The 27,702-nt window shown below is 36.8% G+C and overlaps 1 protein-coding gene across 1 annotated transcript in view; it reads right to left on the bottom strand.

Annotated features, from left to right (window-relative positions):
* The window catches only part of rxfp2a (relaxin family peptide receptor 2a), a 94,870-nt gene that overhangs the window by 49,211 nt on the left and 17,957 nt on the right, over positions 1 to 27,702 (bottom strand). The window contains exons 2-7 of the mRNA XM_042007492.1: positions 27,559 to 27,702; positions 18,873 to 18,953; positions 18,591 to 18,696; positions 14,009 to 14,080; positions 8,273 to 8,344; positions 7,368 to 7,439 (exon numbers count right to left, since the gene is read on the bottom strand). Coding sequence (XP_041863426.1) covers positions 7,368 to 7,439; positions 8,273 to 8,344; positions 14,009 to 14,080; positions 18,591 to 18,696; positions 18,873 to 18,953; positions 27,559 to 27,702 — 547 coding nt within the window. The remainder of the gene's footprint in view (positions 1 to 7,367; positions 7,440 to 8,272; positions 8,345 to 14,008; positions 14,081 to 18,590; positions 18,697 to 18,872; positions 18,954 to 27,558) is intronic.

Genomic DNA, 27,702 nt, shown 5'->3' on the forward strand with positions numbered 1-27,702 from the left:
AATAACTCTCTGGTTCCACTGTCTGTTCTGGTCCAGGAGTTTGGCATCGGGAGCCATCAATTTCTACAGTATTTACAAGTGTCATCATCTATTCATTCTAAATTAGGGAAAAACAATATAAACCTTGACCTCCCCCTCCCAGCCTCCACACTTATCAACTTCTCCTCCTCAAAAAAACTTCTTTCAAAAATTTACAAATTAACGTTGCAGACTGATGAAAGAGTTTCACTACCCTCCATAAAATGGGAAAAAGACCTCATTCCTTAATTCTTTTATATAAATAATAATAATTTCTTATATTAAATAGGGGGGGCGCTATAGCGCACAATATGGTGTAGACGTGTTTTAGCCGAGCTCCTCTCCGATAAATCGTGTTTCATCTGATAAAACACACGTTCAGGTCTAGAAACCACTCAAAGATTATCTCTTTAAAGTGCTTATGCGACATTACTAATAATGCCTCCAAAGAAGCAAGTCTTGGTGAAAAAATCCGAGGGGGAAGGAGCACAGTGTGAGCCGCATGGCGATGAGACGCCGGCTGAGCTAATGACATCCTCCGCTCAAGATACTACAACTGTTCTCGCTGCTATCGAGAAGATGAGCAAAAAGATGGAGGATGGCTTCAACTCTTTGGACCTCACCCTCCAAGCCAATCAAGCCACCTTGGCTGAACACGCGGGACGTCTCGCGGCGTTGGAAGAGATGGGTAGCGATCATGATTGTAGACTATCGCAACTAGAGCAACAAGCTAGGCTAATGGAGGATGCTAACAAGGCCCTACGAGATAAAGTTACTGATCTCGAGGCACGCTCCAGGCGCCAGAATATAAAAATAGTTGGTTTGCCCAAGAATGTTGAAGCTGGACGGCCTGCTGAGTTTGTGACTTCCCTTGTACGTGATGTCTTGGGGAAAGAACATTTTGCAAAGCCTGTTGAAATTGATCGCGCACACAGGCTAGGAGGGCAGCCGGCTAACGACCCATCCCAACCCCGAATCATGATTGCTAGGATACACAGCTACCGGGTCAAGGAGCTTATAATGCGGCTGGCTATGGAAAAATCTCCCCTTACTTATCAAGGACGGCGCATCCATATTTTCCAGGACTTTCCACCCGAAATAATGAAACTGCGCCAACGTTTTGATGACTCGAGGAAAAAACTAAAGGCGGCCGGCCTACGCACGGGATTCATCTATCCTGCTCGACTGAGGGTTACCCATGGTAAAGACATAAAAACTTTCAACACCCCGGAGGAGGCGAGACTGTTTTTGGACAATTTGATGCCATGTGAGAGTGCTTCGGGTGAGGACTAGTGCTGACTGACGCCATTTGCAAGCTTTCATGGCCGAGAGGTACCTTTGTAATAACTCTGTGAAAATCTGAGATAACCAAATTATGATAAAGCAAGAGACATTATTCTAGCATTGCACTTGTTCTAATGTGTTTAATCTGGTTTCTTTTTTTTTTTTTTTTTTTTTCTCCCTGTATTTCTGTATTTTTTTACATAATTTCCATAGTTTAGATTTGAACATCAGTTTACAGTGGGACAATTTTGGTGTTTTATTTAAATCTGTGTTTTATCGGAGGGGAGGTTAGTTTATTAGTGGTTATTAGCGTGTTAGCACCTTAGCTTTAGGCTGGGTAGCATTACACTCCTCCCTTAGATTTATGTTTTGCTGGGTTTTTCTCCTACTTTGTTTGGGAAAGTGGGATGGGGGGGTGGCTTGGGATGAGTACATGTTCAGTACGTTTTTGTGTGTTTCTATGTATGTATTGTTGTCAGGGGCTTTTATTTTACCTATCACTCAGAATATAGCTTTTTCATTCTTTCATGGCACATAATATGAAAATTAAAGGGGTCACTTTGGTAAGTTGGAATGTGAGAGGTTTAGGACACTCTATAAAACGAGCTAAGGTATTTTCCCATTTGAAATCAATGTCTTCTGATGTGGTTTTCCTACAGGAAACACATATTAGACCACCTGAACAAGCCCGTTTACGCTGCACCTGGGCAGGACATATATATCAATCAACTTATTCAAGTAAAGCACGGGGGGTGGCAATTATAATTAGGAAGAATGTCCCCTTTCAGCATTCACAAACAATATCGGACGTTAATGGCAGATTTCTAATAGTGACTGGTCAGCTTTACTCTATGCATGTCACTTTGGTTAACATCTATGGCCCAAACATTGATGATGCAGGTTTTTTTCGAAAAACGTTTGAGAAACTACCTGATCTTGCAAACACTAAGCTAATAATTGCAGGGGATTACAATGTAGTTCTGGACTGGCATTTGGATAGGTCCTCAAAAAAACAATCGACTCCTTCTAACGCTTCAGTGACCTTAAACCAGGCATGTCAAACTGGTCCAGCAAAGGGCCGTGTGGCTGCAGGTTTTTGTTCCAGCCAGCCAAGAGCACACAGTTTGACCAATCAGCTGTCTGAAGACTGAGATCAGTTGATTGAATCAGTCAAATCTGGTGTGCTGCTGCTTGGTTGGAACAAAAACCTGCAGCCACACGGCCCTTTGCTGGACCAGTTTGACATATGTGCCTTAAACAGTTTGATCACATCCACTAATCTTGTGGATATTTGGCGCTTGCAACATCCCACAGACAGAGAGTACTCTTTTTTCTCCAAATTGTATAATTCGTATTCAAGAATTGATTTCTTCTTGATAGATTCAACACTCTTATCAAATGTAATAGACACTAAATACCATAACATTATAATCTCAGATCACGCACCCGTTACTCTTAAAATCGACTTTAACTTACCTAAACAGCAAGTAATGTGGAGATTTCGACCTTCTCTTGTTAATGATGCTGAGTTTTGTAAATTTCTCTCTGGTAAACTTGAAGAATTTTTAGATATCAATGACACTAATGACACATCTGATTCCACTTTGTGGGAAACATTTAAGGCAGTCATAAGGGGCCATATTATTGCATATGAAGCATCGCTCAGGAAACTGAGAAACATCAGACTGAATGAGATTGACTTAAAGTTATCTCAATTAGATGCCTTATATAGACAGAATGACAACAATCAAATACTACAAGAAATTCTCAATCTTAAATATGAATATAATACAATCCTAACGAAACAAGTCAGTGATCAACTGTCCCGACTCTGTCTGCGTTATTTTGAACTTGGGGACAAACCCCATACTCTGTTGGCTCGTCAGCTTCGGGGGCAACAATCCAGAAGGGCCATACATAAAATTAGATCTAGAACTGGCGATGTTCTTATCAACCCCAAAGCAATAAATAAACGATTTGCTGACTTTTATCAAGATCTGTACAAATCCAAAGCCAAAGGTGATGTGGATGCATGGTTAAAGGATCTTCCCATCCCAAAATTAGATATCGAATCCCATAATGCACTGAATGCCAGACTAACTTTAATAGAAGTGACAGATGCTATTAAATCATTCAGCACTGGAAGGGCCCCCGGACCGGATGGCTTCGGAGCTGAATTTTATAAAAAGTTTTCCAAGCAGATATCCCCACTCCTGCTTAGATTGATGTCTCACTCTACTGATATAGAAAAGCTGCCCTCAACGCTATATAATGCTGATATTGCTCTTTTACTAAAACCAGATCGAGATGACACCAATCCAGCGTCATACCGTCCAATCTCTATGCTCAATCTAGATTTTAAGATATTTACTAAAATTTTAGCCAACAGGTTGAATAAGTATATTGAATCTCTCATTCATATAGATCAGACCGGATTTATACCCAATAGATACTCCTTTTTTAATACTAGAAGAGTATTGAACATTATACATTATAAATTTCCTTCAGGTTCAAAAAAGGGCATATTATTTTTGGATGCGGAAAAAGCTTTTGACCAAGTGGAGTGGGGGTATCTGTTTAAGGTTCTGGAGGGGTTTGGTCTTGGCGATTCCTTTGTTTCCTGGGTACGGATGGCATATCTATGCCCAACTGCTTCGATTGTAACTAATCAGGAAAAATCACCCCCCTTCTGTCTTGAGAGGGGCACCCGCCAGGGTTGTCCCCTCTCACCGTCACTGTTTGCACTTGCCATTGAGCCGTTGGCAATCAATATAAGAGAAGATCCATTGATTAAACCCATTACCATTGGTGGTAGAGATCATAAGATATCACTTTATGCCGATGACGTTGCCATTTTTGTGTCAGAACCTGAGCAGTCAATTCCGCGGTTGCTTGAAATAATAAACAAATTTAGCGCAGTCTCGGGTTACACTATAAACTGGCAGAAAAGTGACCTTTTGTCAGTTAATGCTGACTTGGATCCAACATTTATATCCTCTACTCAATTTAATATTTCAAATGTAGTAAAATACTTGGGCATCAATATAACTAAAAATCCAAAATTACTTTTTAAATATAATTTTATAGAGAGATTAAATGCCTTAAAGAAAAATATAGATAAATGGAGAACGCTGCCGCTGTCTTTGATAGGTCGGGTAAACACAATTAAAATGGTTTCTTTACCAAGATTTCTATACCTATTTCAAAACATTCCAATTCATATTCCAAAATCCTATTTTAAATTAATTGATTCTACTATTTTACCATTTATTTGGGGTTATAAGGCACATAGAATTTCTAAACAACATCTGCAGAAACCAAAGGAACATGGCGGTCTAGGCCTGCCGTGTTTCCTGCATTATTATTGGGCTGCCAACGTTAGGGTAATGGTCTATTGGCAATTAGCTCAGAGCCATAATCCATCGACAGATATGCCTTCATGGCTGGCAATTGAGCAGAGTCTGACACAAAAAACATCCCTTCAGGCACTTCTCTTTTCGTCCCCTAGGTTATCATCCTCTCGTAAAGGAGAACACTTCACCTTATTTAACTCCGAAAAACTTTGGTTACAAATTTGGAAACTTTGTGAACTCCCTAATACTTCAGTGCATGCCCCGATTTGGCATAACCACGCCTTCCCCCCATCATTTACAGATGCGGTCTTTAGGGAATGGAGTCAAAAGGGCATAGTATCCTTAAAAGACCTATATATTAATAAACGACTTTGTTCATTTGAACAATTACGACTTAAATTTGCACTGCCTAAAACTCATTTCTTCAGGTATTTGCAACTACGAAATTATATTAGGCAGAATTTTCCCTTGCTTGACTCCCCCCCTGAGGATAATGCTTTGTTTGAAATCTTGCTGGGCCCTCCAGAGGCTAAGGGTTTGATTTCATCTTTGGTTCGCATCTTTTCACACAAACTTTCGCAACCTGCTTTAAAAATTAAACAAATATGGGAGGAAGACCTCAATATTATAATTCAGGATGATATCTGGAAACAAGCCTTAAATGATATTCATCATTGTTCCATCAACTCCAGACTTCAACTGATCCAATTTAAAGTCATGCATAGATTACACTATTCAAAAGCCAAGTTGAATAAATTCTTCCCACAGACCTCCTCTTCTTGCGATAGATGTAAGGCTGCACCCAGCACACTTGCGCACCACTTTTGGCTGTGCCCCAAACTCAGTGGCTTTTGGTGTTCAATATTTAGATGGTACTCGGCTGCGTTGAAAGTAAACCTTAATCCTGACCCTGAAACGGCTTTACTTGGCTTTTCTAGCCTATTACAGAACATGGATCGTAATATATGCACAGTTATTTCATATGGGATGGTTATTGCAAAACGATGTATCTTGAAATTATGGAAATCTGATTCACCACCCCATTTTGAGGCTTGGTTACGGGAACTGACAGGAGTTTTACATATTGAAAAATTAAGGTATGAGGTGTCCGGAAACCCACAGAAATTTTACACTGTATGGAAACCAATTTTGGACCATTTGAAACCGCAGTTGGCCCCTACAAAGTAAGAAATATGAAAGATGCATTTTGGTATACCTTTGATTCTGAGTGGTAAATTTTGACTGGAACCTTTTTTTTTTGTTTCTGCCCCTCTGTATGTGTTACTTACTTTATTTATTATTCACTGTTTCTTTTTTTTTGAGACCATTTGAATTGTTAAACACAATTGTTACACTTATTTCTGTTCTTTCCTGTAGTGTTTTTACGTATCTGTAATTGAATTATGGTCTTCTTCTGTCTTGGTTTTTTGTCATGTCAAATTGTATTTGTCCCTTTTGTATGTTAAAATATCAAAAGTTATAAATAAAATTAAAAAAAAAAAAAAAAAAATAGAAAACCACCTATAACAAACTACCGTCATAACCAATCACTTCAGGGAATTATCACCTTCACTCATACCATCAATTTCTTTTATTTACTAATTCATTACAATTGTAACTCTCTTTGTTCTCTTGTTACTCTACTTGTTGTTTAGTTTTGTTGTCGTTGTTACTTTTATCGTTACTGCTACATCATAATTTGTTACCCTTTTTATTTCTTTATTTTTTATTTATGCATTTATTTATTCATTTATTTTTACTTTACTATTTTCTGTTTGTTTAGTCATTTTTCTGTTATTATTATTATTATTATTATTATTATTCTCTTCCCATAATATTTAGTCCAATAACTGAACCCAACCCTATTATAGCTGTCATTTAACGTGTATTTGTTTATTTAATTATTTATCTACTTATTTACTGCTCTAAAGACACACTATTTACTACTAATTCACTACTATTATTAATATAATCATAATTTGTTACATTATTATTATTATTATTATTTTTTTTTTCTTCTGTCTGTTGTTTATTATTATTTTACTTCTATTATTTTACTTTATTCTATTTTTTTTAAGGAATAGAAAAGAAAAACAGTGATGGTGATGATAATAATAATATCAAGAAGAAATAAGAAAATTGGAAGAAAGGAACCCTGAATCCAGCTCATTCTTACTAACCATTTCAACCAAACATCTGCCTCAACTCATAGTATCAACTCTTCCATTTTTTGACCTTCTCTGCTCCTTTGCCCTCCCCCCCATAACCAACCTGACAAAATTGATGCCCTTCTTACAAAGACAAATTGCACACACATATATACACATATAGGTACACACACAAACACAAATTATATCTATTTAATTATTATTTCTTCTTTTTTTGTTTGTTTCTTCTTCCTCCTGTTTGTTTCTGTTTCTTTTTTTTGTTTTGTTTTGTTCTTGTTTTGTTTAAAAAAAAAAAAAAGGAAAGCCCAGATGTTTACCATGATGCCCATGTAAGGGTAAAATGGCAACTGTATCTTAAAAACTATTCCCCCAAAGATAAATAACAACTACATAGACTACATAAACAGAGTCCCTCCAGCTCTCCATGCCGTATCAAATAGTAATAGAGCGAATAGCAATATAACACGTAGATGTTAAAATATTTATGTGTATATGTTGGTGTATGTAGTATAGGCTCACATCTGTGTGTAAGTGTGTTACTCACAGCCATTCTAATTGATTCAGATCCTTGAACACACCAGGATTGAGGGAGGTTATCAAATTGTCACTGAGAAACCTGAGAGAACAAACAGAGAGGGGAAACATTAAAAGCACACAGAAATTAGAAGTTGATGTGATGTTCATATTATCTGGGACTTTTGGTAAAAAAACAAACAAAAAAAAAACAACACAAAACAAAACAAAACAAAAAAAAAAACAAAAACAACAAAAACAAATCACCTCCTTTACGAGATTTCAGGAAAAAAAAAGACAAAACCTGAACACTGTCATAACAACATCTATATTCTAATCGTATTTCTAAAGACAATGCTTGAGAGAAAAGATTGCCACTTCAGAAACTGGGCCCTCAGCACATCCACAATTCAGCTGAACCAGGCATCCCTCAGATCAAACAGAGCAAACATCCAGAGAATAAAAGAGTTGATTCACAGCCTTTAATCCCAAAATGAGATCAGCATTTCAATCCTACCATGTGCTCATCAAAGATGTAGCTTCTCACTTTGGCTTAAACCTGTAAAATTTTCCTGGATTCAATGTATTTTAATCTAATTATTATTGGAGTTATAACATCCTACCATATTAATATAAAATAATTTCCTTATTTATTTCTGTTTTGTCCTTAATTGCATGTAAAATCTCAAAGAAGTACAAATTGCCCTTGCACACAGTAAGTCTGTAGTCAAGACACAGCATAAATTTACCAGAAGTTTCTCTCTGTAAAAAAGTGCTGTTCAGATGAAGATTCCCACTGAATATGAACAATTATTGAATTGTATTCATTATTGAACAAAATGAGCTGATGAAAAACTACAATAAAGTTTACCAAGATAAAAAGAATGAATAAAATCTGCACAGCTATTCAGGAAATATTAAGGTCTGAATACTTACAACTTTTTCAAATTGTAGAGGCCACTGAAGGCATTTTTGGATATGAACTGGAGGCTGTTGTTTTGTAGAAACCTGGGAACAGAAAATAAAAAAAAATCTTGTTTCATCTGAGTTGCTGATGCCACGTGTGAAATAAAACAAAATTCAGACAACTTACACACGTTCTTGACATTAGTAGATTCCCCAATGCAATTAAAATAATAAAACTGCTTTACAATCAATTCTTTCACGAGTGCATTCACAAAATAATGACAGGAAGTACACTTGGCATAATGCCCTGAAGACATAGATGAAAACTAGTAGTTACTGACTGATCAGTGGCAAAGTTAAAAAAAATCCCATGAATTTATTAATAAGATCTAATCATCACATCTGAGTATGTGGACAGACCTAGTTTGCAAACCCCTTTTGACAATATTTCCAGAAGAGCACATCTGCTTGGTTGAGAACAATTTTATTTTAAGGACCAGTTGTAGTCATGTGGTGTGTGCTCCAACCAGCCTCTCCTTTAAACAACAAATCTACCACAACAAATTGGGAATAGGAGTACGACTGGAGCACTTTGTGTGCTTGCTTGTAATATTTGTTCCTACACTGACTGGGGTTACATGCACAGTGGAAATGGGTCACAATGTAAAGTTTAAGCTGGTCTTTTAACTGAAGCACTGTCTTTGTTTCTTGCAATGCTAGGGAATTTGTAAAAAAAAAACAAAAATAAAAAACAAGTCAAGTCATTCTGTCTCTGCCAGCTTTCTCTGTGAGAGATAATTGAGCATGAAAGTATAACTAAACTCACTGCACACATGATGCCCAAGTAAGCTGAGTGGTGATTTTATTAAATGATGCTGTGGTTATAAAAATTGGATTTGGACTCCTAATGGGCAGCTTTTAGTCACAATTTGACAGTTTTAACCATCTGTCAGAAGCAACAGAAAGAAATATGTGAATGAAAGCAGGTTTAATTTGAATGCGTAAATACACTTATGTTTACATTCATTTTAAAAGTATAGTTATATATATATATATTGTTACGGCCCGTGCTGTCATAGACAGCTGTGGTCGTTTGTGTTGTGATTAGGGGCGGCAGAGCGCTGTCCGGAGTGGCTAAGGCCAGCGCCTTTGTCCCCGCCCCTGTGTGACTGGCACTCCTCTGGGCCAGTCAGGCTGCAGCCTACGGGGACGCTCCGGCTGAAAAGGCTGCAGCTGAGGCAGGTCTGGAGGGGGAGAAGCCAGAATGGCTCCGGCCGCTCTCCCCCTCTTGTTGTGCACCGGGTGTGTGTGTGTCGCGACCACCTCCTTTTCCACATTGGGTGCTTTAAGTGTTTAGTTGTGTTAAGTTTACTTTGTGGTTGTTTTAGTTTGGGTCGTAACATATATATATATATATATATATGCCCTGTATGGCTGCCAATCTGTCAAAGGACCAACACAGAGAACAAAAAAACACTTATACTTTCCCCATTTAGCCTCATAACTTAAATAAATGACATATCACAGCATGTCTTCCGAATTAATATGTCCACAGTTCTACAACTATATAAATCATGTTTAATTGCCAGCTTACTCTGAGAATTTAAGTCATGCAAATGGAACAGCTGACAAGCCTTAATTCATTTCTTTAACGAAGCAGTGTGTTATGTGACATGTTACTGATGATGAACGCTGGTTCACAATATATTACCTACTTAAATACAATTTAATGTTTCCTGGAATCATTTTATAACAGCCACAAAAAAAAAACAAAACAAAAAACAAACAAACAAACAAAAAAAAAAAAAAACAGGCAGTAAATCTGTTCATATCAAAGTTTCATTTCAAAACCAATAATTGTATGTTTTTTTCTTTTCCTTTATTTATTTGTTTTAACACAACACTGTTGCTGGAAAACAAAGGCAAACCATATAGACTAGAATATTATTTTTAAAAATCATATTAAGGTTTATATAGTTTTACAAATCAATAAATGTCTACAATAAAACTTGCCACTCAAGAAGTGTGCTTAGAAAACATTTTTTTTGGACTCTACAGCAACATGGAACCAAGCATAATAACAGATTCAGGTAGGTTTATGTGGCAACACCTTGCATAAAGTATTATCAGCTGTACCCACACAGCTTTATCTGTTAGCATTTCTAACATACAGTTTAAAAGGTTTGCAGAAGGGTTGATATTTGGTCAAGTTAAGAAAATTTAAACGAACTAAATGTACCAGTGTCCCAAATGTGCATGCTGTACAGTAGTAATATGTAAACTGCAAAGCTTCTCACTCATCATAACAGTAGTCATGTTTAGGGCATGTAAATGAACTTGTATTACCTCATTCATGTTGTAATAGTGATGAATTTGCCATTCATTTTGAGGCCATGCAGATTTTGGTGTGTTGGGTAAAGTATAATTTGCATCCAAGGAAAGGACTTTTGTAAAACCAAGCAAATGCCTCATTATCCTTCCCATGGTGTTTGATCCCAACTCCTTAGTTTTGTGTTTAATCCAGCATCAACAAGGTTTACATGTCGAGTTGTTGCGCATTCACGTAGAAAAGCTTAAGACTGAAACCACGACATTGACTTTGTTAATAATTTAGATGGAGGTTGAATCTGTGTTGATTTGCTGTTATAACAGAAACTGAGTCATAGAAAGTACTTGGAATTGGTCACAATATAAAGCAGCAGCTATTCCTGCTGGTCTGTTCTCATTGTCACTAACTCTTCCCTATGAGACCAAAATAATTCCATCCTCAATTACTATCACACTGATTTAGTCTAAAAATCTTTTTGCCAGTTTTTTTCTGGCTAAGAAAACCCACAGAATCTGTTACCTTGGTTTAAATCATCTGTCATGCAACCATCTTCCTCATCTGGGTTATCTTTACAACCACATGCATCTACACTCCAATGGGTTGCTTTTCTACCTCCTACTTGGAATTTGGACCCCATTGTTCATATGATATTGCTGCTCCTCATACAGATCTTTATTTTTTTCTCATGCACAAATTTTGCATGAATTGTTTTTTCCCATTTTTCTGCAAAAGATCTCACCTCAATGAAATGGTCTTTGTAATAGGAACTCAATGTTTTTTTTGTTTTTTTTTAGAAATTAGGTTAAATGGGGTTAAGTGGAGTTGAAGGGAGCCCCAATTTCTTGGCAGGTGTCCCAGATAGTGGACACAACATCTGAGCATCTAGAGTGTGTAGTCATGCCAGATTGTTACAGTTTTTTAATCCTCCACCGCTTGCAGACCCTCTATCTTGATGGCAGAAAACGAACCCTCAGCTTTCACCTCTGTGTCTACAATGTAAAATGTCAGCAGGGCTTACGTTTTGTTTTTTTCTGTCCTAAGGTAGATGTTTTTTAAGTTATGAAAAATACTTTGTATAGCACTACATATGAATCCTGTAAATGAACTAAAATTCCTGAAAGTGATATTAGATAATACAATTAGTTTGAAGTCCCACATCAGACATATACAAAATAAAGTGGTGAAAAATATCTCAATCATTACTAAAATTTAGCAGATCCTGGATTACAAATTATTTTACAGTCTTTACTGTTCATTAATACTTCCTTATTATAGGCTGCAATATGTTAAAGGCACTTGTTGAGAAGCACCAGGAAAAGATTTTTGGGTGTCTGTGGGTCAAACTGTGGTACAGGCTGGGAAAAGAACACGGGTAGTGTCCATATCCACATATTTAAATAAATAAATAAAGATATGGTACTAGAACAGTACAGAACGGGTATGGAATGAAGAGGTGTTATATAGACTGAGTAGTGTTATTATTATTACTGCAAACTCCATCATTGTAATTAATTATTGTAAACTTCTAGATTATATAAACATAATAATTTTGTCATCATTATATTGGTGTCACCATTAATTACCAATGCTGTTGGTGAAATTATAATTATTATAATTGCAACATATAATTATCATTATCATTGCATAACATGACAAAAATGCTTTCTTGAGAGAGATATTGATTGTATATACTGAGTATTGTTATTATTACTATTATTTTAACATATGATTATGTAATACCTAGTAGTTAGTGGTGATTGTATTGTAATTATGGTATAATGACTAAAAATTGTTGTAAGTTACTGGGGTGGGTTTAGATAAGCTTGTGCTTCCACCCACTTCTTTTGAACTTTTGTTTGTTTTGATGGTTTTCTCTTTATTTCTATTTTTGTTTTTATATTTTGTCATTATGTTAAAAATTTTTTAAATCAATTAATCAATGAAAAATCCTGTGTCCTTATGTTCGGGTCATCCGTGTGAAGATGGTGTTGTAGGTGCTTGGTCTAACGGACTTAATGATATTCTTGCATATCCTCTGGAATATCTAACCTGTTTACTTCCCTCCACAAATGAACAGCGTAAGAAAATATGGAGCCTGTATTTTCTTTTTTAATGGCTCCATCATCACTTCAACACTTACAAACCTCAAGCTTGTTTAACTATGATTATTTACTTCAACAACATTTTACCATAATTTTAGTCATCCTTGAGATTTGCCTGACATTTTGAAGTTGCAGTTTTATGAAATTTGTTTGTTTTTATTTGTTTATTTTTGTATATATATATTTAGGTTAAATTGTCATGTAAAAAAGGGGGCAGTTTATTTATACATTTTCTTCTTTCTGCTCCTTTTTATTCTTGTTTTGGGATTATTTATTTATATCTTTTTGTTTAATCGCATCAAGAATGAATTCAACTAAATAATCTTAAACAATTACAATGTATTTGTGTTATGAATTCAATGTAAACAGTAAAATTTGAGCCAGAAAGCTCTATGATCAGCCCTAAGCTGGTGTCATCTTCATTTAACATTATCACATTATTGATGACAACTAAGATTTCATGTCAGATAGTCAATATGATGTAACACAAGAAGCATATATCTGTTATATCAGTTTGTTCAGTCTCCAGAGAGAGGAAAATAAGTTATATGAGGAGGATTCATGGATAAATTTTACAAGACGGAAATTTCTATCTGCCAGATAGATTTCAATCTTGAACAGTACACTGCCAACTATATTCTGCTGTCGTATCTCATAGAGCTTTTAAACTAAATAACAGGAACTGATGCAATATCATGATAGCAGCAACAATAATGCTGCATTACGGAGATGTGGTGGAGCATTCAAAGCACAGATTAGGCTTATTTTGGCTTTGATGGATGTTAAAATTGGACATTGACAAATGAAGAGAGGCATTATAAAAATCAAGCAGGAGCAGCAAACAGTATAGTTTGATAATAACATCCTTAATGTTTGAAATAACCACAAATCATAAAGGAAGGGTTTGCTTCACGTGTTTTCTGACTTTCTTTACTAACTGATATTGCAATTAAAATAATTTATATTCAATAATATTCAGATTTCATATGTTTAGGTGTGTGATTGAAAAATCAACCCATAATTTTTGTACTTTGTCTGAAAGTAGTTTTATTTTTTTTAATATTCAGTTTAGAAATTGGAGATACTGTAAAAAAAAAAAAAAAACTGTGATAAAACCTCCCCAGAACTGGATCAAGTGGATATGGATAACAGATGGAAGGGTTTCTTTTTAACATTCTATGGCTCCTTATTTGAGTTTCCTTCAGTTAAATCTTCAGTTAAATGTTACACTCTAGCAAAATAGCCCCAGATATGGACTCTAAATAAAGAAAACACACAAAAACAAACAAAAGTCTTGTGTTTTGAGGATTCCTACAGAGGCATTGCAATACTCACAGTCTCTTCAGTCCAGAGTTTTCTGAGAAAACAAAATCAGACAACACTCTGATCTTATTGCTCCTCAGGGACCTGTGACACAACACAACACAATGAGAGACCCAGTTAGACAAATACTACTGAAATTTGAGTTAAAGAGATACTTGACGTACAAACAATGAGTAAGAAATTATGAAAGGTTTTAAGCCTTTAGTGCAGTGAGTAATCACACTAAAAACAGATAGAACTATTTTGTTCAGGAATGTCCTAAAACAATATTTCCTGTTTACCTCTGGGTACTTATTAAAAAATGAAGAGTCCTGTAATCTTATTAGGCTGCTCTAAGGACAGAGTATTATACACTATTATACAACATGAAGACTATTGTGCCCTCAAGCAACCTGCAGGCATGGCTGACACAGATGTAAAAGACAGACAGACAGACAGACTGACAGACAGATAGATAGACAGACAGAAAGACAGACAGACAGGCAGGCAGAGAGACAGACAGACAGATAGATAGACAGACAGAAAGACAGACAGACAGGCAGGCAGAGAGACAGACAGACAGACAGACTAACAGACATTAAATATGGTGAGCTGCCCCATTTGAAAAGATGTGAATTTCTTTTATTATTTAAGAACCAGATTCATCTTTTTATAAATTAGGATAATTATCATAACACTGATGAATTTTCCCAGACAGATAAGTAGAAGTTATCTCATTTGTAACTCAGTTGGCTTTGCTTGTTTGACAACTTTGACTGTATTTGTTCTAAAAAATGAACATGAAGATGCAGCTTTCATTGTTTAAAGGTACTTACTGGTTGACTACAAGAAACCACTTCAGTAAGAGACTGAATATCCCATGGATTTAAGATTTCAAAGAGGAATTAAGAAAAAGACATAAAATCCCAGACTTAGAGGACTTTTCACAAAATGAGCAACTCAGTCAGGCTGCGTAGCTCATATTGTTTTCCAAAAGGTGATCTTTCATCCAGACCTTGGTTCCCCTGCCTGGCTGTGTGGCCTGGAGGATTGTCCTACTGTAATTCTCTGAGTTGGAGAGCACAGTGATAGCATAAAGAAGGTAAATTTTTCTAGATTCACAATTTTTTATAAAATCTGTCTTCATTACAGTATCTTAAATAAGTAATAATTAGAAAAACAAAATTCAACAATTCCAAAAGTCTCATACTCAAGTAGGTATGTCAGAGTCAGTCTTATATGGTTCAAGAGAGCTACAGTAGCTATCAATATCTGTAGCAGCAGTTAAAGTACTTAATCCGATCCTAAATTAAAAAACCTGCTCTGTCTTTTTAAGCCATTCTGAAAAATGTCAGATATTAAAATAGGTGGGTCATTCATTCACGGCTTAGCAGCACCCAAATATTGGACATCTATTCTGTAAACAATAGAGTATTTTTTCCTGAAAAATAATCTATTTTTTTAAACAAAGGCTGACACTAAAAACCAGGGTGACATGCAGAACAAACGAAATCTCAAAAGTACTTTATTAACAGTAATAATTGTTTCAGGTATGACACACTTGCTTAGGCTTCACCGGACAGGGCATCGGTAAATTCCTGAAGAGGACCAACAGATTGATTTATTAATTCAAGGACATCTGTGTCCTGCCAAGTGGGGACCAAGTGACATGTCTCCTTGTCTTCAGGCAGAACCTGAGACAACGCCTTGCTCTGCTCCAACACCCTCCCATTTATTTTTTGCATATTATTATTATTATTATGACCTGTCCAAGAGTAGCCTGCTGCTTCTGATTGGTGAGCTTGGCAATATAGTTGCAAGACAGCATGTATGTGTAAAACAGTCGACACAACAGATCCTGAGTGAGTCCGGAACGCTGTGAAAATTGCGGCTTGGGCAATCATATGATCGCAAATCGCAGTTTAAATCAGAAAACAATAAATTTCCTCACGATGCCTGTGAAAGTCTTCAGTAAAACCATGTGATTCTCTCCAAAGCTAAAAAGCCTTTTTCTACTGAGAAGATAAAACAGTCACAGAGGGATTCTTTCATGTACTGTCTTTACTTGATGTTTAGAAATTATTTTTGCTCACGCATTAAAAATTATCTCTGCAGTTTACAAAAGCATAACTTATGATCCTGCATTAGTGAAGATAAACCAGAGCAACTGCATGAACTTCTGTCTTACTTATAGCAATCCAAAGCAAAAAGTGAACATCAATGAACATCTATCACCCTTGTCTTTTTGGTGTGTAAAGCTTTGTTTGAATGATTTTTCTTCCCCACTTCTAACTGCAGCCACAAGACAAATGAATATACTCTGGCACAAAATTGCATTAAATTTGATGTAATCAATTTGAACAGAACAGAAAAGCGCCAAATAAATAGCTTAAGGCATTAAGTAGATACTTTAGGGGGGGTTAAATTAAAACTTAAACACACTACTTAGATTTCACAATGCATACACAATGACCTGGATCTGTTAAAGTGTGTGGCAGCAGTGACGTCATTTGGAAAACGAATCATTAAGATGATGAATCCACGATACAGTCCTCTGCATACCTTTTATCAGGTGTCAGTAGGGAATAGTGTGTGATGTCAGATGCAGCATATGATTCAAGAGAAAGCAGCCTTACAGTTGAATGGTCAGTAAGAAAAATGGAAAAAATTTGCCTCTCATCAACCTTTCCTAAACTCTTTCCCTTGACATTTACACACTGTTACAGGGTTGTAGAAAGGTGACTGCAGATATTCAGAGGGACGTAGGAAAACACAGTTGCACTGCAATAAGTTTCTGACCACACTTACACTCAGATATAATTCAGGTCTACAACACAACAAGTGCTTCAGATACTTCCTCGAATGTAATTTTTTCACAATGTTTTGCAGGGACTGTTAGCATGATAATGACTCATATAAAATATACTTTAACGTCATGGTTTGTAGGGAAAGCAAAACAAAAGTGAAACAAGTCACATGCTGCTCACTCTTACCCCACTAGCCTCACATTTATACACATAAATCACATCTAGTACAACTTGATAAACATAATCGAGCATTACTTTAAAAATTGCACCCACAGACAGAATTATCTCCTTTCTTTCATAAAGGATGGGCTGATGTATCTTATGCTAAAGAAGATAAAAAAAGAAGCATTTGAGTTCCTTTTCTTATCCTTTCCTGTTATGGTTATGCTCAGATACTTCTGGGTCATTTCACCCAGTTAGGAAGATCAGTATGGTAAATGGTAAAGAGTTTGTCTAATCCAGCTTCATATCTCAAAAGTGACCTCAAAAGTCGCCACAGCCACGAGTGTCATACAGAGTGAGACACTGAAAAAACACTGTCCACTGTCAATTATTAAAAGTTCCATACATTTGATTAAAAATGTGGATTGGAAAATGAATAAAAAGTAGCTTAATTTCTTTTCAAACACACCCTTACTATAGTAAAACAATACCAGATGTTTTTTGAAGATTTATTCTCTAAAATATAAGATAATCATTTACAGAGAATTTGTAATAATTTGTTGAATTGTGATCACTTAAAAAGATTCAGGACTATAGACACAGATGAGGGACGCCATCATTATAGTCAGTGGAGAGTTTAATAATGTTAATGGATTCCTAAAGTAATTAAGGGGGTGAAATGTCAAGGAAAGACAGACAAATGAGACGGGAAAATGAATCTCTGAAAAAACAAATCTGGTATGAAATAATGTGGTACAGCACTGTCAGATGGATGGTGAGGCTAAAGAGCACAACTAGATGCTCTAATGAAGTCTATTTATTTCCATAAAAAAAAAGAAAAAAAGTTCTCTGGAAGTTTACTTTAGAAATTAAATTTTTTTTTACTACACTTCATTTAACTTTAAACTATGAATATTATTTTAATTTTGTCCTTTATTATTATAATTTATTTTACTTAAGGTCAGATGATGACCAGGAAATATGTTTTTCTGCCGCAAACACGCTGCATGTCAAAGATCCGCAGATACTTTAAGTCCTGAATTTATACCTTACAACTTTCTGATATCAATTACTGACTGCATGGAATTAAAACAAATGTTAAATGTAAAGATCTATAAAAGGACGATAAGACAGAAGTGTAAATATCTTTTCAGAGAGAAGACCAGAACATGTAAAAACATCTGAGAAACACTTTAAATAAACAAACGCAATTCTTACTAATCTGAAAACAGTTATGGAAATTTGACTTATAACTTATATATATTTGTTTACAGGTGTGAAACCATGTGTAGACATACTTATCTAAAATGACATTATCCTGCTCTTCAGTGTTAACATGTTTAAGTCTCTAACAGGATTACACACAGAATGTTTTGACGGTAAATTCCTCTGTTGTTAACTTGATTTTCAGGAATAAAAAGTTGAATTACAAGTCCTAAATTAAATAACCTTAATATGGAGATGATAAGGACTTTTTGAAGTCAGTTTAGTTGGTACAAAGGTAACTAAACTTTTGTTGAACCCATAGATTTAATGACAGTTGTTAAGCCATGTGATCATGTAAAGTGACTTACATTCCCACAACATGAATACTATCAGTTCACATAAAAAAAAAAAAAAAGTAGAGAGAGTCAGTGGACACTTACAGCCAGGTAACATTTGGAGAGAGCACAGGAACATCCTGAAGGTTGACCTCCACACACTCAACGTCTGTTTGTATGCAGTCACAACTTTCTGGATACTCCTGCAAAACTACACATAAACACATATACACATACATATTGAAGTATCAATGACCTGATGTGACATAACATGAAGTTTTTTCCTTCTTTTTCCTTCTATTTTAATAATGGAAATATTTGACCTTGTACCGAAAGGAAATCCACAAACTAAAGCCTAGTAAGTACAAATAAAACATGCAGACTTACAGCACTCATTAAGAAAGGGAGGCATGACAGGCATGTTCTGAAGGGTTCCTCCGATGAAGTCTGCCAGTCCGACGTTGTCACCTGAAAAGCCAAAACCAGAAAATAGTTACCATATCTGCCCTTTATTGTCAGCTAAATCCAGTAGAAAAAGAAAATGAAAAGAAGCCGTTTGGATGGATGGTGAAAATTCTACTGTGAGAAAAGTGGTAAGCCCAGACCAGAGCAAGAAATCTATGATGATTTTCTCTAGGTTTTGGAACAGGATACAGCAGCTGTTTGAATTAAATGAATACACTGTACAGAGAATTAGATGCAATTGAGAATGTTGTTTTTAGGAGGGCTTCTTGAGGTTTTAAGACAATTGTTTTATAAGCTCATATTTATTCACCTGATAGATGCTAATGAAGAGACAGGATTCCAAACACAATGACAATGATGATAAAAATCATGTCAAAGGAAAACATTTTTAAAGAAGTAAACCTATATGTTTTCTCCAGGCTTTATCAACACAAATACCTTCAAATAATTAAAGCTTTAGAGGATTCTCTTTTTGTGTTGTTTTTCTGTATACCTGCACAAAAACAAAACAAACAAAGCAGGGCATGTCCAGCATTCAGTATGAAATTGGTGACTTGCAGAGTACACATCTCCAATTTGCAGCATGCAAAAATGAGAAGAACATTTTCAGTGAGCCAAGTTCTGGATAATATTTTTGGTGAAAATGAGTAAAAAAGCAATCCGGATAAGTGGCTTTCTGAGAAGGAAGAAAATGTCATCCAGAAAACACATCTGATGAGTCTGATGAGTTACTGTTAGTGAAGTTGCTGAAAGATTCAAATCCAAAAATGGTAAAATCTGTTAGAGGTCAGTACCTCATGATGCACATGGCAGGCCAGCTGCTGCAAAAGTCACCATAATGACCCCTGGATCCAAATCTGTCATAACAAGGATCAGTGACATCAAGAAATATTTTGAGTTAAAAAAAAAAAAAATAAATAAAAAGAGGCACCTTTGCTTTGAGAAACTGAACAGGGGAAAAAAGTGCTAGGCAAATGTGCTTGAAGCAAATGTATATGGGTCAAAACTGACCTGTAACACCATAGAAGTTAAAAATATTAAAAAGAAAAAAATAATTGAACAAATTTATTTAAGAAACATGTTTAAATACCCCTTAGGTAATAATTGGGTAACACAACAACCTTTTATTTATTTTTATGATTCTCTTGAGGTTTATTTTACCATCTTTTTTCTTTTATTGAACTCGAGGGGCATACTGACAAAAAATGTCCCAGAGGCCCACACTAAAAACATTAAAATCAATATTTTAATGAATAAGGAAGCCTAATAAAGTAACCAACAGATAAGAAAAGAAAATGGACAATAGATAACTGTTTTTTTGTGTATTTTACTGATTTAAGACATGGGTCAAACAGACCCATTAACATAAGATATGGTAACAGAAAAACTAACACAAGAGGAAGGTCAGTTGATTATTGGATTAAAAACATTAAAAACATGACAGTACCCCCCAACCCCCTCAAGGGGAGGCTGCCAGACGACCCCCCCCCCCCAAAAAAAAAGGAAGAAAGAAAGTCCACCCAAAGCTGAGTGGGTGGAGGGGGACTGGAGAAGGGATCGGGCTAAAATAAAACTTCCCCGGTGACAAGTCACAGGAGAGAGGCCTTGCTAACAGGAGACTGATCGGGGGCAGCCAGGAGGCCACGATGACAAAAGACGAATCACTGGACAGCGGCCGATGACAGGAGATGGATCTCTGGAGGGTGGCCAGAGGGCTGCAATGACAGAAGATGGTCTCTGAGGGCGGCCGATGACAGGAGATGGGTCTCTGGAGGGTGGCTGTGGCGCCGTGATGGCAGTAGCTGAATTTTTGGAGGGCGGCCCGGAGCCGTGACGGCAGGAGTTGGGAGCCCACTGGGGAGTACCCAAAGACAGGCCCTGGCAATAAAGGCGGAGGAAGAGTGTCCTCCTCTGGTGTAGGAACAGGAGGCGGAGGAGTATCCTGACCCCCTCACAGATCGCAACTTCAGGAGGTGGAGGTGAGTCCCAACCAGGGGCCTCCTCAGATACAGGAACCTCCATAGGTGTTGTGGAGCAGGTTTGGGACTCAGTCGACGTGGGACGCTGAGGTGCTGGAGGCGACGCGGGAGATGTGGGCTGGGTAGATAGGGAGCCAGAGTGTTGAAGGCAGACACCTGGGATATGGATGAACTTGGTGCTGGATGACTGACTGACCTCAAGCAAAGCATTTAAGACCTCTTTGGTGTCAGCAAGCAGGTCAGGTGCACCCTGAAGGTCAAGAAACCATGGTTTGGCAGTTAACAGGTCCACAACTCTTTTTGCTACTGTCATCTGGACCAGTTTGGGATACAATCCAGTCATATCTTTATAATAAGCCTTTATGACACAGTGCATCTTCGTAAATGCATCCTTATAACAATCTAGGTCTGCTGGATCCACGGTGGTCAGATCATGCTGTCATTGGTCGAAGAGGAATTGGACCCAAATGCTGGACTCGGAGACAGGAGGCAGACAGACTGTAGGAACAAAGTTTTATTCTAAGAAAAAGACCTAGGACAAACAGCAGGGAAACGGATGATCTGAAAAACACTGACTGAAACCAAGGGATATATGACTGGAACACAACTAACGAGATGCAGGTGGAGTAAATTACCTTTAAAACCGGGAGGGCTAATGAACCGGAAAATTAAAGAATGCAACACACCAGGGAATGAATTACTAACCAAAACAAAACAGGAAACCAGACAAAACACTGAACCCACAGGACAGTAAAACTACACCAAACACACACAGACCGTGACACTAATGCATTACTCTTTAAATAAAGTAACTCAACTCAGGGTAACTCAACCATTACCCTATGGTACGTTTGTCTGTTACTAATTAAATTAATACATTTTGGCCAGCAGCTGTGAGTGTTTTCCTGTTTACAGCCCATGTTGTGATGCAGCACGACATGGGCAGTGTTGCAAAGTTTGCTTGTTGGGCTTATTTTTCTGTGAAGTCGCTTGTAAAAATCATCACTTGCAGGTTCCTCTGCTCCCTTTGTGAAGCCCTCCTGATTCTCTCACAGCTGTCCACAGAGCAATAACCCATGGATGTGGAATGGAAAAGTGAGCGCAACGATCCTTTTTTCAGGAACTAGTATCCACAGCCCTGCTTCCTTGGTTATGGGAAAGACACACGACCAATGACAGCTACAGCGCCGTGCATTGCACTCGTAGATCGCTTTTCTCCAAGAAAATTGATTGGTTATGATATTGGAAGGAATTTTGTCATTTTCAAACCAGTCCGTGACAAAGTATGACGGATGAGGGGTCAGAAGATTTTTCATGAATTGACAGAAATCTTGCTGTTTACTTTACTGTACAAAAGAGAAAGACAACCCTGGGTTCATCCGAGTTTACAAAATAGGTAACAGCATCGTGAATTTTATCATTTGATGGTGGACCTCAAGGCTGATCCAGATAAATCCAAAACCTACGTTCAGACAAATTAACCCTTGCACCAAACGACTGCCTGTTTATTTTCATCTCTATAATCTTTGTGTGAAGTATCATAAAGTATGGGAAAGGCTGACACAGTTAAAATGATCTGTTCTTCCATGTTGAAAGTGTGTTTGCAGACTGCGCTGTATAGCCTGCTCTCATTGGTCAATAAATGAAGCCCCTTGCTGATTGGTTGTAGTAAAAATTTAACATTTTACTTTTTTCTTGTGTCGCGTTGCAAGCCCCTGTGCATGTCTACGTGAACGAGCACACCATTTCACATGCACGAATGTCGCCTCTCGCTTGGCTGGAGGAGGGCAATGATTTTCACCTCATCGTGCAAGTTCCACAGGAAATGATGGAGAAGGAGCGACGTCGCCTCCTGTGTGTCTTGCCCATTACTGTCCGAACCGGCACGCCCCTACCCACACAAACAGCTTCTTTTGACAGTGACAATGCCCGCAAATAACTAAGGAAATATATAAATTAAATGTAATAAAGAGAAGGAAAAGGAAGCATATATTTCAGTTTTAAGATGCTGTTGTTATATTCCTTTTTATTTCTATTATTTTTAATAATCTGCTGGCCTTTGTTTGTTTTACATTTTGTAAAACACTGTAATTAAGTTATAAGAATAATAATTTTAAGATAAGAAGGTTCTTTAGCAAAAGTAACTTAAAAGTTCCTTTTAACATTAACTCATTACTTTGTGGTCTAAGTAATTAACAAAATAACTGAGTTATTTTGTGAATGAAGTGACTAGTAACTGTAACTAGTTACGCTTTTTCTGTAACAAGCACAACACTGGAGGTCAGATGGAGGGATATCTTTTCAAGGCAGTAGTGGGATAAATATAGAAATACGACATCATCAATTTGTGCATCCCTTAATCGATCCCTTACTATCTGTTCTTATGGCACTAAGAAATTTTATGTAACTACTTCAATCTATCAATTTCTCTAATAAACTTTAATAGAATATGCCAAAAAGTAGGTAATGATACCTAACAGTATAATATCAAACATTTAACACCTCAAAATACTTATTTCTAATAGTCCAGACTGTGCCTTGAAAATGTGCTCTTCAAAGTGCCTTGTGTTTTTTTCTTTTTTGGTAATTTGTCTGCCCTCTGTGTTTTTGTGTGTCTTTCTGGGCAGTGCCCTTCTACGTCTTCAGCCAATGAACCTGTACTGTAGGTTTCATTAGCTGGATTGGGTTTGGTTCCAGCTCAAAGAATAAATAATTAACCATGTCTTAACATGCTTTACAAGAAGGGATAAGGCGGGTAAAAAACATTTAGAAAGTACTATAAGATGCCTTATGAACAGACACTGCCAAGTATCTTCACACAGAGAAAGGTTTAAAGGACGAATCTGAAGTTTGCTAAAGACTCTGTGTCTGAGTACAATGAGCAGAGTTCAGTATGGCAGGGCCTCTGAGAGAAAAGGCTCAGTTATATTAGCAAAGTTACTCAAAACGTTTCACATGGGATTTGCATGAAAACTTAAGGAGAAGTTGGATATAGCCCAATTTAGAAGTGATTAACTTTGACACTGAGATGAATCTGGAGTCAGAACATCTTTATTCAGCCCATACATCTGCTTTTGTTTTGTCTTGTGGATCTTCTGGAAGATATTTCCACGCTTTAACATTTTCTCACATTGTTCACCTAATTGCCAGAGCACCATTTTAACACTGTGTCTCAAATATTTATATTTAGTTACAATCTCTTAAGGACTCCCCCCCTTGAAAGGGCAACACTTCTGTGATTGATCAGTTGATTGATAAAAAATAGCCGGGTGCAAGCCAGCTGCTCAACCTTTCTTTGACGTTGGGAAATCTTCCACATAACACTGTGTTTCACATTGTTGTGGTTATGTAAAAAGATGAACATACTGGACTACAGGTAAGGTGTTTGAGGTATGTCCAATATTTTCTGAATTTTTTTATGTGGAATTTGAGCTTTGTACCTTCATAGGCATTTCACATGTACAAAAAGCTAAACACACTCAAAGAAATGGGCAAATCCCCAAAAGCTTGAAATAACCTTTTTAAAAACTTTTTTGTTTTTATTGTTCAAGATGGAAATATAAAGCAGCTGGAATAATTAATGTGTGAATTTATGTATGTGTGCATTACAGCATCAAGGACTGACTTAACAATTAATTTTTTTATATTAACGCCTGGCTCAGCCCAGATCTGGATGTAAGCCTCTGGTTACAATTCTTGTTATATCTCAAGGAATGTCAGGTGCAAGTCAGGGCATAGTCTGAGTAAATGTAGTTATGCGCAACCCAGAATTTCTGCAAAGAACAAGAAGGCTTTTGCTTGTGTGTGTGGGATTCACAAAATCCATGATGGAACAGACTTGGAATTTAAACCAAGTCTCCTCCCATATCCCCAGCACTATGATATTATAAATGAGACTACAACATATTAGCCACAAACTCCCCAGTGGTACCTTCTGTGTCTGTGAGTGTTAGTTTGGCATCAGGCCATCATCTGTTGCTACATCATCAGCAAGACTTGCCCACTGTTGACTTTTACTTACAAGGTTTAAAGATGTCAGTAACAGAGTCCACAGCTCAAAAGGGACAGAAATATTTGTATTAACATTGTGTGTTGCTTGCATATAGACGGATTGGTTCAATTTAAATGGTTCAGTGCGGTCGGTCTTTGATCTGTTGTGTCCTCTGTGGAATTTTGTATTCCAGTGCAGGGTCTTGGCTTGGGGGGAGCTTGAGGCTACCCCAGAGCTACAAGGTATGAGGCAGGGTAAACCCTGGGCAGGTCACCAGTAAAATTTAGAATCACCAATCAACCTAACATGCATGTTTTTGGACTGTGGAAAGCAGCAGACCTGCAGAGAACCCAACACATATATGGAAAGAACAAGCAAACTTCAGCCAAGGTTCAAACCAGGAACCTTGGTGCTGTGAGGCACCACTGTGCAGCCCAGTGACAAACTCAGAAGGCATATTTCTTTGTTTAACAAAGGCTTTCAAGTACAATAAAGATCACGATGGGGGAGAAAATTAGTTTGTGCATACTGTGGAACAGCCTATTTTACATTTTATTGAACTTTTTTTTTGTCCTGCCATCTTTATTATTATGGAAATGTAGCACAGGAGGATAGTGAGGGCAGGTCAATATGAGGAGTAATATAACACAAAAACGTTTTCTGAGAAAAAGGAACAGTCAGAAATGTCTTGGTTTGGCTAAAATGAAAAATAAACCTTTTCCTAAAAGAAAATAGTCTTAATTAATGCATTGTATTAGTCAGAAAAAGTGACATATTACAAAAGGAAAAATAGAAACACCACAGGTCATGAAATTATGTTTGAACATGCTGGTGAGTATTCACAAACGTTGCAGGGGAATGCTGACACATGCCGACACATCAAAACCTGTTGGAAACAACCATGTGTCATTTTTCAAAAGCTGTAACACATTTAATAAAGATGGCAACAAGAAGGAAAACTAAAAGCTATATAAAGTACAGAAGCAAATTTAAGTTGCAGATTAAATTGTTTGGAACAATAACTTTTATATGTTTATTATATTATACTATTATATGTTTATGTATGTATGGCAAACTGGTTTTATGTTGTTGCTGAAGACTAAAATGGTTGACATAAAAAATCACCACACATTTTAAGGTTGCTTGGTCATAAATGATAATGTTAAAAAAAACAAAACAAAACAGTTCTCTGAAACCTGCCATTACTGAGGACAGATTGTATTTTGGGAGGAATGTTCACTTTCATCTTTTGTCTCAGTCTCACTGACCAGTGTCGCCTGTCTAATTCAGTTAGTTTAGACAGTACAGAGAGTGTGAGGACTTCTTTCCAGTGGCTCACACCACAATTGGTCCAATATGAGGAGTTTGTGTGAGAGCAGCAAGATGATCTGAAAGCTAATAGTATATAGAGTATAAATAAACAGTTTGCTTTCCAAAAAAGCATTCCTGAATGCTTTAAATGTGGTCAAATCAAAGTGACTGCTCAATTTATTTAATGAAACCTGACTGAAACTCAGCACATAGTCATGCAGAATTATAAATAAATACAAAACCTAAGAGGAAACCTCAACATTTACTTTTACTTAGCTAATAAATCTACTGGGACATAAAATATGTCCTTTGAGCACTGGTTATAATTGTATCACCATGAGGTACGATGGTCTTTTTCCCCAAAAAGTCTTTAATTATTTAACACTTAATGCAAACACAAGCCAGAATATTCAAATGCTTCTTCACTGCTGCATCATGAAATTTAAATACTCTGATCAGAATGACTCCAGAGGCTTGATTTTTGTACCTGCCAGCTATAAGCTTATGAGATCTTTCAAGAGACTCTGGTTCATTGAAAGCTTGCTTTGATGTTACCAGTGACTGGCTCACTAATCTGCAAAAGTGCAGCCTTTTCATCTGCAACTGGACAGAGCAGCTTTTAATGGTGTGTTTTTGTCAGTAGTTTATTGAACTGACATGGATTTTTATTGTAAATGACCCTAAAAATGAGCTTGAGCTTGTAGTGGCTTTGACATAGTCACTCTAATTATAGTTAGAAATAAAAAATGTTATGAGCCAGGGTCCAGCAGCAGAAATTAGACCTCAGTGCAGCTATTAAGTCAGCTTTAAAGTTACTATTTTTACTTTCAGAGGGACTCCTCTTGCTAGTCTAGTTAATCTGGACTTTAACCCGCCTTTTAGAGTCTTCATTAGTTGCTGCAAAGCTAAGAGGTCTCAATGGGGTTCTGCTGCTTGTAGGACTAACGTTGAGGCCTCTTTCGAGATAATGATATTTTGAGCTTTCAGAAAGAGAATATTTATATTTTTAGTGATGTTCCCTCTTTCTTACTTTGGATGTGTACATTTAGACTTTTCCCAACAAACAATTATACGGAATTCTGTGAAATGGAAATAGATTTCTGCTGCTTTATAAGTTTGTTTGTGTAAAAGTTGTTTGTTATTGCTGGAGTAATATTTACTCTGGATAGCCAGTCAAGTGTTGGCAACAGACTACATGAGCAGATACCAGAGGGAAGTATGGTTTGAGCCAATTATTTGGAAAGCCCAAATGAATAATGAAAAATATAAATAAATAAAATGATAAATTTTCTAACATGTGTTTTTTTCATTATTTCTTTACACTTACCGCAGCGCCATTCATCAGCTCCGTTGGGACAGTCTTTGTATCCGTTACAGTGCAAAGCCTGAGGGAGACACTCACTCATGTTCCCACATGGAAACTGGCCAAGTGGACACCTGGCGTCTTCTTCCAGCCTGCTGGCCACCAATG

Source organism: Melanotaenia boesemani, chromosome 15 (assembly GCF_017639745.1).
Source record: "Melanotaenia boesemani isolate fMelBoe1 chromosome 15, fMelBoe1.pri, whole genome shotgun sequence".
In the NCBI taxonomy this organism is placed as follows: Eukaryota; Metazoa; Chordata; class Actinopteri; order Atheriniformes; family Melanotaeniidae; genus Melanotaenia; species Melanotaenia boesemani.